Source organism: Malus domestica, chromosome 13, assembly GCF_042453785.1.
Source record: "Malus domestica chromosome 13, GDT2T_hap1".
Taxonomy (NCBI): Eukaryota; Viridiplantae; Streptophyta; class Magnoliopsida; order Rosales; family Rosaceae; genus Malus; species Malus domestica.
The window spans coordinates 26,841,005-26,855,478 of NC_091673.1; the positions used below are offsets into that span (position 1 = coordinate 26,841,005).

Consider the following 14,474-nt stretch of genomic DNA (forward strand, 5'->3'; position numbering starts at 1 on the left):
GAACACCATTCGTAAATCCTTCAAGTGATCGGATCTCTTCTTCGTCTTGACAACTACATCGTCTACATAACATTCTATGTTTTTGTGTAGCACGTCGTTGAAGATCTTCTGCATTGCATGTTGATATGTAGCCCCAACATTTTTCAAGCCAAAGGGCATTACCTTGTAGCAGTAGATACCTTTTGAATTACGAAAGGCTATTAGTTCCTTGTCTTCAGGAGCCATACAGATTTGACTATATCCAAAAGAGCCATCCATAAATGAGAGCGCCTCGTGGCCAGTGGTCGCGTTCACCATGATTTTAATGATTGGCAAAGGAAAGTCATCCTTCAAGGAAGCATCATTGAGGTCTTGGAAGTCTACGCAAACACGTATTTGTCCAAATTTTTTAAGGACAATGACGATGTTGGAGATCCATTTAAGGTATTATACCTCTTAAATGAAGCATGCTTCAATTAGCTTGTAAATCTTTGTCTTAACTTGCAGGATGAGCTCAGATCGATAGCATTTTTGAGTTTGCTTTATCGGCCGCATTCCAAGGTTGACTATAAGACGATGCACGGCAATGGTAGGGTCAAGGTTGGGCATTTCTTTGTAGGTCTAAGCAAAGACATCTTTATACTCCAATAGCAGTTGGTAGTACTCCTAGATCTCGTCCGCACTTAGTAGTGCACTAACGAAGATAGGCTTCGGTTCCTAACTTGTGCCTAAGTTGAGCTCCTTGAGATCATCAACCGTGGCTTGCCCCCTATCCTCGAGCTGTGGTGATGCCGCAGTGACGTCCTCCTTGGGCATTTCATCTTCTTTGTCTTCTTGGATTGTGATGTGGAAGACGTCTTGGACCTCTTCTTTAGTATTATCCTCTTAGGCTTGTTAGCGTGAAGATTGGACAGTATGGATGATAGTGTGCCTCCTTACCTTCAGTGGTCCTTTTGTGTTAACTTCCAAGGTTGCTTGGCGTTTCATCCTTGAAGGAATCGAGCTTCGAACGTCATCCTTTTCTGCTAGACTGTCAAGCTTTTCTTCTTTTGGCATTGTCTTCCTCTTTCTAGAAGGCTTTTTGGTTTCTTCAAGTCTTTCCAAGGCCGACCATCTCGGAGGATAGCTAGACGTGTTGCTTTGTTTCTGGGGTTTTGACAACCTTTCAAAAACAGAGCTTTGGGGTGTTGGCGTGTTACGCCTTTTGAAGATAAAAGTTTAGTCTTAACCATCAATGCGATCAAGTGTCGAAATTCTGAGTTTTGAACAATTCAGCCTATCAAAGACTGAAGTTCGATGGGTGGGTTTAGGCTCCTCTTAATCTTGTTCAACGCTCAAACTGATGTGTTGAGCACTAGCGTTTTTCGCTTTTCTTGAAATCTTTACGGGGTGTTTTTGGTGTGAAGCCAAGTCCAGCTTTGTTGTTGTCAACTCCGTGACCATGCTCCTTCAACATCTTTTGAGTCTCAGGGAGGTCACATTCTTTGTTGTTAACGGTGTTTGCATTCTTCTTTCCAAGATTTGAAAAAGAGGCGAAATCGTACCCAGCCTTTGACATGAGTTTATAAGCGTTTGGGTCGAAACCTTCTTCAGTCCTCTTAGTTGGAAGAGAGCTTGGTTCTACCCTCTTTGGCAGGGGTTTTACGAAACCTTGTGGTGGTTTTGAAACTTTAGTGTTGCCTAGCTGTGTCAGAGGTAAAACTGCATTTGTCTTGAGCAGCTTTACATCGTCCTTATGCAGTTGTGTGTCGGCTTTGCTTGTTCCAGTTTCGAATGGGGATTGCCCATTCTTTCTTCTCGACATGGGGATGTATCAAAAGACAGGTTTATTTGATCCTTTTGAGGGCGTCACACTCCCTTTGGTTGTTGTGGGTTTGGCAAGCTCATTATCATCTTTGTTTGAAGATACCACGGCTTCCCATTCTTGCTTCTTGGGCACAACTTGCCACTCCTGCTTTTTTGGTGCAGCTTTGCCTATGAATTTGATCTCCTTTGGAAGAGTTTCGGGCATCATTTCTTCATCCATGTAGAACTTGGCGTCCATGAAGTGTGATTCAGTTTCGGTGAATGGCTTGGTGTTGCCTTGTATCACCTTCACTCATTCTCGATAGAATTTTAAGCATTGGTGGAGGGTGGATGGCACTACTCCATTTTCGTGGATCCAAGGCCTTCCTCAAAAGTTCTTGCATCAATTACGTGAAATAGCATGCTTGACTTGAGTTCGCCAATGTTCATCTCTACTCGAATCATACCCATTGCTCTTTGTCCTCCTTGGTTAAAACCTTGGATTAGGAGGCGGCTTCGGGATAGTTCATCCACCTTAATGCTGATTGCAATCATTGTCGATTTTGGCATGATGGTTATGGCCGATCCACCATCCACAAGTATGCGGTTAACTTTGTGCTCCCTCATGTACCCAGAGACGAAAAGGGGATGGTTGTGAGGCTTTGATCCCAGCAGCAAGTGTTCGTTAGTGAAGTTGATTGCATCATGGGCAGCACAACATGTGGCATGCTCATGTGGCCGAAGTTTCAAGCCTTCGTCCTTTCTTTCTTGCACTTCGTGGTCGTCGAGACTTGCTAAGACCACTACTAGTGCTTTTCGAATCTCTTTGGGCAATAGTAGTGCTTCCTCAATGCTCAAGTATGTTGGCAACCCTTCTTTGGGCGTGAGGGTCTTCTCTTCCTCGATGGCGATAGCTTTGCCTTTTGAGGGCTCTTTTATCTCTATTTCAACCATATGACAGGCAACGGTAGTGCACTATTGGAAGAAATCCTTCAGGAAGTACTCGTGCAAAGAGACAGGAATATGTGGCTCTTGCTCCATAGGCTCCCCAATGTACGTTGGCTTAACATCTCTTACTTTTCTTTTGGGTTTACTATTGTTGCGACTGTGGTGCTTTCTCTTTTGCTCTACCTTTGGCCATGTGGCTTGTGGTCTTAGCTACCTTGTCCTTTTGTAGGTTACCAACGTCCACCCTTCTTCGTCGTCGGTAGGTGCATCTTGGTCATTTTCCCCTAGGGATGGTTGTGCAGAAGGTACCGTGCAACTTGAGCATGGACGGGAGTGGGCATGCGTCACTTGGAAAGGCACGGGATCAAATGATCCAAACATAATTGTAGTACTGTAAGTTACGGTTGTGTCTTCAAGGTTAAGCTCAATTTGCCCTTGTTATGCCAACTTTATGATGAGCTCCTTGAGGACGAAGCAATTACCAACCGGATGACTCATGATACGATGGTATTTACAGTACCTAGGATCGTTAATGCGATTCATCTCTTCGGGGCGCTTGCATTCAGGCAGCTCGATTACTTTCTTCTCCAACAAGTTGTCTAGCATTGCGGCCACGTCAGAGTCTGGAAAAGGGTACGTCTTCTACTCTAGTTCCCTCAAGGTGTTTTTGTACCTATCTTGGGTGCGATAAGGCTCACCTCTCTTTATCTCCTTTGTTTTGTTCTTGGAGGAGATCTTGACGGGCACGGAAGAAGTCTTGATGGAAGTAGTGTTGAAGGTAAAGGCTTCATTTACGGGCTTTTTCCCAGTCTTGTTTACCTTTGGGGTGAACATCTTATCCTTCTTGAAGTTGGTGATCAGCTCCTTCTACCCATGATTGGCGATACTCAGCTCCATGTCATGGGAACGAGTTGCCAACTCCTCAAACGTTCTCGGTTTTATGCCTTTAAGGATGTAATGTAACCCCTAGTGTATGCCTTGAACACACATCTCAATGGCAGAGGTTTCAGAAAGCCGATCTTTGCAATCCAGACTCAAACGCCATCTATTGATGTAGTCAACGACAGGTTCGTCCTTCCACTGCTTCATACTTGTCAGCTCCAGCATGCTTACGGTACGGCGAGTACTGTAGAAGCGGTTAAGGAATTCCCTTTCAAGCTAATCACAGTTATTGATATATTCAAGCTCGAGATCGGTGTACCAGTCAAAGGTGTTACCTTTCAGCGAGCGCACAAATTGCTTGACGAGGTAGTCTTCCTCCGTCCTAGCGTTGTTGCAAGTTTTGATGAAATGGGCAATATGTTGTTTAGGATTAGCCTTTCCATCGAATTACATGAATTTTGGCGGCTAATAACCCTTTAGCATCCTCAAGGCATCAATCTTCTTAGAGTAAGGATTTGAATACAGCACGGAGTCATGTGAGGTCCCTTCGTATTGCACCTTAATAGTGCTAGTGATCATCTCTTGCAGCTGCTAGATAGAGAAAGACCTCATGAGCATCATTTCTTGGTCCAACTTCTCCTCGGCTTTTTCTATCAGAGGCTCCTCATCTTCGTCAGTTTCCTTTTTTTTATAAGTCAACCCTTAGGTGGTGGTCAGCTTTTTCGTCATGCTGCACCTCCAATCGATTAACGAGTGTGGCAATTTGCAATGCATTTTCCTCCACGATCCTTATTAGCCTTGTAATTGCTTCATTCATTTGAGTCAACTGCTTCTCGATGGAAGTTGCACTAGTAGTCATGACTTGCATGGCTACGGGATACGGGTTGCTGCTTGAGTCGGCATCAGAAGTCAATGACTCAGAGTACCTCCTTGGGCTTTCTTCCCTTGGCGCCCTTAGCAAGGCCAGGGTGATCACGGGCTCGTGCCTCGGGTACTCTTGCTCCTTCTGCATAGTTGATGTAGAGGTGGAAGGCACGGCAGATAGAGCTCTTGTCTTGCTTTGGGTTGTGACACCCAAAGTGCCACCACTTGCGGCAAAGATGTTCTTGTTCTTAACGTTGGTTGCGGGAACAACTTGATCATTTCTTGATGCCATGTATGTTTCTTGTGGATTTGAAGACAAAGATGAGAGGCAGAGAGGTCTTAATGGGCGTGCCAAATTTGTAAACACGAAAATTCTGTACTGAATGAAACGAGAACACGTGTACGAAGTAGATTTGTATTGATTTGAATTTGTAGGTTACAATCTCTGTTTACAATTTTCCTCTGATTCAGTCTTCAAATTTGATGTAGATGTGTAGGTTGCTGATCCAAGAGTCGCGATGACTTGATCTCGGATGAACGATTGAATGATAGCTTCGAGTTTTGAGCTTGAAACAATGATTGGATAGTCTTCACCTCTAGGTTTGCATATGACCTACGGCAAAGGTGATGTTGATGTGGGATTTTTTTATTCAAGGGTCTTGGCGACTTGATCCTGAATCGAACGTCGTTACAAGTTTTGAGCTTGCAACAAAGTCTTGAAGACATCGGCACAGGTGCTTGTTGATTCTTCAAGGAGTGCTTCGGCTTTGGTAAATAGAAAACTTTGGCTTTGGTTGTACGTTCTTCGAAGAGAGCTTTGGCAATGTATTAGTCTTCAAAGATTTGTGCAGAGGTTCTTCTCAATGTGTAATTTTTCGACCCTCAATGTGTGTCATGGATCCTTGTATTTATAGACTTCCAAAGTCATGCTTTTGGATGGATTTGGCCTTGATTTGTGTCTTGATTTGTCCATGGGAGGATTTAAGCATGTTTTGTGTCATAATTTCAGCCACCTTCCTCATATTGGCCGAAATTTATAGGCCTTGTTACCCATTTGTGAGCAATTTTCAATTCTTACTTATTTTGTGAAAATGCTTGGCTTTCTTTCCAATTTTGAGAGATTTTGGGCCCCTTTCCGATTTTAAGGGGGATTTTCTCCATTTTGCCGAATTTTGGGAATGTTTTACACTTCCTTTGCTTGATTTGTGCCACATGTCATTGATGACTTATTCATTTGTGATGAGTCATATGCCACGTGGAGTTTTGGGATGCATCATTTGTATGAAACGAAATTTACATGTCTACAGTGGGATGAAGTGAAAAACGTCTCTAGCAAAGCAATTTATCACAGTAGATAAATATGTTACAGTGGCATCTTAATTTCATTTTGTCCGTTTTTTTTCCCACATTTCTAATCAACAGTAAAGGCAGCAGGGAGCTTTTGGACTCGAGACATAGTGGGATGAAGAAAAAAATGTCTCTACCAAAGCAATCTATCACTTATTATTAGACCATGGCCAATGGAAATGTCAAATTATTAGAGTCAAATTACAATTGATGTTTGATGTGACAATCTGAAGTCTTATGTCAAATTTTATGTTTCTCTAACCGATTTGTCAAATATTATTATTTTTTATTTATGTAGAGCTTTAAATGGTTTTATTTATAAATAAAATAAAATAAAATAAATTGCTAAAACAAAATTTTAGGGACCTTTATATAGAGAGACAAAAACTTACACTATATTTCAAGGAACTCCACTAGTTTTTAAACATGTCAATAAGAGACAAAAATATAAAAACAACTAAAACCCAGCCCCAAAATATGGAAACAATGTTTTAAAGTACCAGCCATACCCCTAAGGCTCTAGTTAATAGAAATTAACCCTCACAACTTCAATAAAATTAATGTGTCATAAACTCAACTCATCCTCGACTACTTCTGCAGAATCAGTTTTGAAACTATATGTAGAATCAATTTGTATCATTTACTTCTATAATTAGTTCAATCAGTCCACGACCATTGTTACAGAATCAGTTCAACCCGTCTATGATCATTTTTGCATAATCAATTCAACCCGTCTTCGATCATTTTTGCATAATTAGTTCGATCTGTTCTTGACCATTTTTGCAGCATCAGTTTAATCAGTCCTGGACCATTTTTGCAGAATCATTTCAACCCATCCTCATTATTTTTGCATAATCAGTTTACCCGTCTTCAACTATTTTTGCAGAATCAGTTCAACCCGTCCTCGATCATTTTTTGCATAATCGGTTCAAACATATGCAGAAGCAATTTTGGTATTATGCTTTTTAGTGCAACCAATTTGTAAATACATACTTACATTCAATGTAGTTGATTACTTCAACTATCCTCACAAACTAATTGTGCAGTCATAGAACGGATGCTCAGAGATTGTGTGACCATTTCATTCTAAGTAACGACAAGTCTACTCTGCCCAAGCATAAACCCACGTTCCAAAACTGAGGTGGGCTGAACTTTGAAGCCAAATTTCAATAGTGAAAATATTTCATAAAAAATAAAAATTAAAAATCACAATTAACAGCCAACAACTAACAACATTCAAAATTGCAACATGCCAATCAGCTACATGGGACAAGAACAGAGAAGGAAATGAGTAATAAAGAGCTGGCCACCAAAGCAGCACTCACAAATCGATCAAAACTCCCAAATCTAAAAAACCCCAATTTAAGAAAATTCACTGTGATTAATGATTAAACAAAATTAATCATTTTTTCATACCCATAATTGCCCAGATTAGTTCATCAAGGCACAAATGATTAATGTTATATCAAGACGAAAAGCAAGAAAGACTCAGAAGAGAAATGGGGATAAAGAGGGTTAGAGAAGAGTTGCTGCAACAGCAAGCCAAACAAAGGGAGACTCAAGCATGGCTAGACTCATATTTATCTTCTTATACCCTTGTATTAGATTATTTCCTCTATTTTTTATTTTGTTTGAGTATTGCTCTCTTGAACACAGTCACAATCCTGGAATAATTTAAATTGGCATTCACATAATAGCTAAGTTCTGACTTATTGATGACTTTATGAAAATCACATGTCGTGTTTTTCAATGTTTAGCAACACTTGAAATGTTGATTACTATATACCGGGGCACGGTCAGGAATGCATTATCTGAACATTGTTCATATAAAAAATTATAAAAAGAATAATCAAAAGGACCATTCCTTTTTATATACCCATTAGTTAATCAAAAATCCCCAAATCTCAGAAACCCAATCACCTATGAGGAATTTTTATATACAGATGGAAAGGAGTATGGCTGCGTGAGCATGGTGTTTGATGAATGTTTATGTTGTTTTGTGAGGTATTAGCTTTTGGGTTTAGGTGGAAAATGTAGGTTAGAATCTGAATGATTGTGATGTTAACACCTATGTTAATAGAGGGTATTTCTGTAACTTAAAAAAATAGTCAACGATGTCATATTTTACATGTATTAATTTTTGTTTATCATTGAAATGTTTAAAAATGTTGTCTCCATATACAATTAAGTATTAAAAGTATACTTTGTGTAATTTTCCAAAATTTTATTGGTTGAAATGTTAGTGAAATAAGAGACCCACCATTAAACTAATTAAAAATAAATTTGACATTGATGTCAAATTTGACTTCTAAACACAAAGGCTTCCAATCTAGTCAGCAAATAACACTTCAGCTAGAATGATTTTTTATATCAAATATGCACAATCGTATCTCCCCTTCAAATTTGATATCCCTTTTGAAGATTTTCTTAGAAGTTTTGATTTATATGTTATAAATTATCCCATGAATGACAATTGTTCATTCAAATAAAAAATGCAGATATAACCAAATTAGTGGGAATTCTAATCCCTTGGTCCCACCAAAACTAACAAAAGCTAAAAACCATGAAATGAGGATCCTCTCCAAATCCTCTTTGAGAGGATCTTGGAAATCCTCAAACTGTATATATTCATCGTTTATGTTCATCGTATATCGTGCGGTTAATTATCTTAAAGTACTATTCATATTTAATTTTAAATAAAAAATCTTCGAAATCCTCAAATCGTGTATATTCATTGTATATCGTGCGGTCAATTATCTTTAAGTACTATTCATATTTAATTTTAAATAGAAGTATTTAAAATAATTTTTAACCACACGATGTACGATGAACGAATATGATTTAAGGATCCCTAGGATCCTCACAAAGAGGATCCAGAGAGGATCCTCATTCAAAACCATGGGCTGCTGATGTGGATTACATACAAACCAGATAAGAAAAGCTGTTTATTTTAACTCAGTAACTAATTATCTTCCCAAAACAGGGAGCTGCATAAACCATAACCTTCCTTATGCATACATACCACAGAAATTACAGAGGAAAACACCAACGATGTGAAGATGAAAAGTCGATTTTCTCTAAACTTCTATAGACGAATCTTGCCATTAAGCGTCAGCGGTGGTGGTGGCGGCGGCGGCGGTAGCTGTTGGCTTCTGAATGATAAAGGCCATGCACTGACCCTGGTTGACGTTGTCGAATGCCACGCAGCGAATATAAGCATTCGGGTATTCTGTTTTGCACTGCTGGATTTCATTGAGAACGAGCGACGGATCAGAACAACCAAACATGGGCAGCTTCCACAATGTCCAGTATCTCCCATCATAATACCCTGGCATCTGGCTATTCTCCCTGTAGACATACCCAACCTTCCATATTTGCAAAAATCAAATGTTAATGTTATGAGATAAACCCCAAAAGTTGATTGCTTAATTAGCGATCTACCCAGGATTATCATCGAGAAGTTACCCTTGCTAGTCAAATGTATAGTTCAAATATGACTGATCATAATAGTCAAAATACAGCGCATATTTAGTACGTAGGATATGATGCTGGATTGGATTAAATAGTCCAATCTGGTGTTAGTGTCATTCATATTGCACAGCAACCCGATACAACTATTCAATTACTTAATTTTGTCAGATAACATGTTGTACTAAAATCATACGCCATGGAGGTAGAGATGCAAGTTATAGTACATAGTTTAATGCACAGAAGAGAAGTTGAAATCTGATTTATTTGTTTGTTAAGAACAAAGAAGAGCATCTAAACTTTGTAAATCAACTAACCTCATCGAATTCGAGGCAAGGGATCCATCCCTTCTTGAGCATGTAGTCAATCTCCTACGCAATAGAATCATCAGAGAGTGGTGGTAGGTACGAGAGGGTCTCGAACTTCTTGTTGTTGATTGGATTCCATACCTGTAAAATTCCGCAAACCGAGGATGAGAATCTTGGGTACTTGGGATATAACTTGTTAGATTCCCTTACCTTCATGCAGAGAGTTCTTGATCCATTGGAGACGGTTTTCTTGGCCCATCCAATAGAATCGTTCACCGGAAAAACTTTCCAAGGGTTGGCTTTCAAGCCAGCATAACCGGATGCACCAACCGGAGCATTAAAGATCGCAGCAGACATCTTCGAACTTGATGTCCAACAGGATGACTGATCAAAAGTATAGTAAACCAACACAACCACAAGGTGAAGGACTATTTGTAAAGGTGGTGGAATTGGTAGGAGAAAAGAACAAAAAGTTGCAGTTTTGGTGGTTTGCAAGGCTGATGATGTAGGGTTTGCTGAGAGAGAGAGAGAGAGAGAGAGAGAGAGAGAGAGAGAGAGAGTGAGAGTGAGAGTGGTATTGAAAAAACGGTGGGTACCAGATGTTGTAGAGTTTCATAAGCCAATCAAAATCCACTTGGCATGGTGACAAAGTCTTGGGCCCCACCAAATTGATGGTGCCACTTGGGAGTCTCTCATAGCCAGTTTTGCAGACATCAGAGAAACCGTGGGAATTAAATATTAGGAAGATGTACGACTCATTTCTGCAACTGCCTTTTCATGGATGTGGAGGAAACTTTAAAATAGCTGAATGGGAACACAGGAATTTCAACAACCTTTCTTCGCTGCGAACGCAAGCTGAATTCTACAAAACAGGCAAGGCATGGTGATTCAGTAGAGAATATGAGAAAAATCAGCACTTTGATGGACAATATCATTCCGTAATCTAGTATTACAGGCGATGTTTTTAAATTAAATTTCGGAGGCGAAAAACTTAGAGACACACCAAAGGAGGCAGGTGCCTGAGCTAAATACAACAGCATATCACTCGCATGCTTGGGTTATGTTTGCCAGAACTCAACTCAGCTAGGCTGTAATATTCAACGTAAAGATTGTAGCTAGATGCGTCTTTGAAAAGACAGGATTGACTTGCCTGCGGATTGGTCCTTCTATTTCCAAGATAATGATTTCTTTTAAAGTAACGATGCGTCGCTAGCAATGGAAAAACTTTCAAGTGCCCTGCTGAGTTGCTTTAAAGTTCTTTTTATCTTTCTCGAATGGGAATGAGACTTATCGTCTGCTATAAATTTATGGACAATATCATCAGTCATCAGTCTCAATGAAGCTCCAAGCAGAAATTGTAACTACTTCTCTATCTCTCATCATTTTCCTTAGCCTCGTCACATCCTCCCAGTTGCCCATTTTGGCGTACATGTTGGCCAGAAGAACATACCTACCACTATGTTGAGGCTCTAATTCAATCAAAAGCTTCCCCACCCTCGCCCCTAAGTCAACATGGTCATGCATCAGACATCCATTAAACAAAGACCCCCAAATGGCACCGTCCGGTTTCATTGCCATACTTCTTATCAATACCTCTGCTTCATTCAATTTCCCAGCACGGGCCAAGAGATCAACCATGCAGCCATAGTGCTCAATCCCCAGAGCAATGCCATAAACTTTACTCATGCGTCCTATTAACCGCCATGCTTCATTTACCAGAATTTTGTGATTACATGCAGTGAGTACTCCAACAAATGTCACTGCATTTGGTTTAGGTCCTTTCTTTTCCATTTCTGCAAAAAGCTCAAGCCCCATATCATTCTCACCATTGATGGCAAATCCCATGATCATAGCACTCAAAGTAGTTACATCTTTACGAGGCATCCTGCTAAACACGTCTTGTGCGTCTTTAATACATCCACATTTTGCATAAAAATCTACTAGTGCAGTACCAAGCTCAAGTCCATACTCAAAACCATTTTCTTCCAAAAACGAATGAATCCACTTCCCTTCTTTAAAGGCACCCACAGAAGCACAAGCATTAAGAGTGCTAACCAAAAGAGACTCTTTGAGCCTCACTTGTGTATGGCTTTTCAATTGACGAAACAGGTCAATTGCTTCATTGAAACAAGCATTCCCAACATACCCAGAAACCATTGCACTATAAGAAACATCATTTATATCCGGCATTGCATCAAACAGATCACGAGCTTCATGAACCAGCCCATTACTACAATATCCACTAATAAGACTAGTCCAACAAACCACATTCTTATCCACACTTTCCCCAAACACTCTACGAGCAAATTCCACAGCTTCACATCGACAGGAGGCCCTAATAAGTGAGCTAATAACATAAACATCACACCCATGCCCAAACTTCATTATTTGACCATGTACCTGACCAAGCAAAGATACATCAAGACATGCTTTAACTAAAAAGGTGAAAGTGCAAGCGTTTGGCTCTGTGCCTATCCTTCTCATTCTGGTGTAAATGGAGAGACCCTTTTCAGATTCTGAGCTTTTCAAGAAACCCATTATCATGGAATTGTAATCAAATACATTGGGTCTTGGAATTTGGTGTGACAGTGTCTCAGCATAGTGCATATTACCATGTTCTGATAATGCAGAGAAGGCTACGAGCTTGCTGGCAGTGTAGGCAAAACGAGCAAGACCAGTAGTGACTGCATGGGCATGGATTTTCTTAAGTTCGTCCAAGATTGAACATCTTTGTAGTAGGAGAAGATATGGAGGACAAGTTACTGGTTTTAAAACCATTTTGCTGCCCATCTGGAGCACACTTTGAAGCTGACAAAGCAGCGGCTCCCATTTTAAGCCCCTTTTTTATTTATCAGACTTTGTGGGAAAGTGCTCATTTGTGTGACACTCAAACATCATCATATCCAAGATCCGCCACTGTCGACAAAACAAATACTGAGTACGCCACAAAGTAATAAATAGATCTTGAGCTCAAAAGAAAGGAAAAAAAGAGATGGTTGGGGTAATTAATGTGTCAAAAATAAAGCCAGGCGTTGGAAAGAATTTTGACCCCTTATTGTGGCCAAAGTATTATGTGTTGTTATAAATAATTATCTGACTACTAGTTTTAGTGAATGTAAGTATGTTGCACCTGTAATACAACACTTAAAAATATTGAATATTAATGTTCAAAGTTTAAGAGGAAGCTCAGTGTTGATCCATCTTGTATTTTGGATGATGACAAGAGGGGAAAAGCTCATGTTTGGGGCTCATGTTTGGGATGTAGTGTGTTAGTTTTTGTTTGGCTTCGGCCTGCCATTTACCACAAAAAAGAATTGAATATTATATTTCCATTGCAAAAATTAATCTGACGTCTGACAAGTGACCATAAAATCTTTTGATCCTCGCCAACTCTATTTTTCCTTCTTAATCTTATCTTTTTCTCTAAACCCTAAACATCATAAACATCATACCATCTTCTGATCCTCATATCCTCGTTCTCCATATTTTCATTATGTTTAAATACTTCATAATATATATGTCATTTTATTTTGTAGTTTATGATGAAATTATATGTACTTTAAGTATAAGCAGACACTTATTTATACGAAATATAATATATTTACTTAAATCCGCCTAGCTGCCTAAGCATTAGGCCCTAGCCCGCCGCCCAACTAGCGCCTAGTGTCTTTTAGAACCTTGTTGGCGCTTCAAAAATGTCATTCCCCACCCCTTGTACTTTTTTATAGGGGAGAATTTATACATGAAGTAGCGCATGATTATGTTATTGGTGTGCCAATAACAATACTCGCCCCTAAACCCAGAAGCATTTAAACAAACTGAACGAAAAGTATTAGAACATATACTTACTTGGGTTTCAAGTGAATGAGAAAGTCCTATGAAAGCCATAATCAGTTCCTTCTTTTCAGCCAGTTCTTGTAAACCCCATTGAACAAATAGTAAGCAATTAAACCTAACAAATAACCAGATATCTGTAACCCGATCGGAATCAAATGTTTTCATCAATATTACGACTTTTCTTTCGGGTCTGAATACTCAGTAAAATTACTCAAAAACCCATTCAACAAAAATAAATATAAAAAAAGTCCTATTGTGTATGTCTACTTTTGAGTAAAACGAAATTTCTTCAAAACCCATACCTGATTGATGCCGAAGGAATTAGGGAATCTGAGCTTCTGTTGACGAGAGATATTCGTCTCTGAAGGCGGCGGTGGCGGCGGCGGCACATATTAATTCGGTTTTCTCAACTTAGCCATGGAGATGTTGTGGGTTTGTGTTGGGTTTGCTTTCGCTGGGTAGATAAGAAAAGGTGAGAGGAAGAGGCAGAAGGTTCAAAGGATGAGCTTTTGCCGGAGTCGAGGAGGGAGGGTGGGCGGCCACTGGGTGGTGGGCGGCTCACTGGGTTGGGTGGGTGCAGAGGCGTGGTGACTGATGGGGTTTTCTGTATTTTATTATAAAACTTCATATAAAACTGACACTGTCAAGAGAAGGAACAGGTGTAAAAAATTGGATAAGGATTCTTTCCAGATTCCCGTATCATCTTAGCCGTCCATTGTATATTGCGCGGTTAGTTTTTGCTAGGTAATATTTGTATTCAATTTTAAATAAAAAATTTAAAATGATTTCTAGTCACAGAATGACTGATGAACTGATTCGTGAGATTATCACAAAGAGGATTTGGAGATGATCATGTTCATAAAAAAAAGGTTTCACACAAGCAATTTTCGCACAGCATAATTGAACTCCGTTTTTTAATTGTTGCTATTAGTTTTTGTCAATCGCAAGTTTGATATTTATATATTCCTATTTTTCTTGGAGAAAATCTATTAATGTATTCGAAAAGTGTGAGAGACATGCAAAAGACATATTCGTTGTGGTAGTGTCGTCTCAAAT

At 39.6% G+C, this 14,474-nt stretch overlaps 1 protein-coding gene and 1 pseudogene across 1 annotated transcript; both read right to left on the reverse strand.

Annotated features, from left to right (window-relative positions):
- Positions 1–8,737: 8,737 nt before the first annotated feature.
- Positions 8,738–14,021, reverse strand: LOC114820498 (pentatricopeptide repeat-containing protein At5g06540-like; annotated as a pseudogene).
- On the reverse strand, positions 8,910–9,938 carry LOC139190907 (ribulose bisphosphate carboxylase small subunit, chloroplastic-like). The gene is made up of 2 exons (XM_070811397.1): positions 9,723–9,938; positions 8,910–9,170 (listed from the first exon to the last, which is right to left on the reverse strand). Exons 1-2 carry the CDS (start codon positions 9,936–9,938, stop codon positions 8,910–8,912), a joined length of 477 nt encoding a protein of 158 aa, XP_070667498.1.
- Positions 14,022–14,474: the final 453 nt, after the last annotated feature.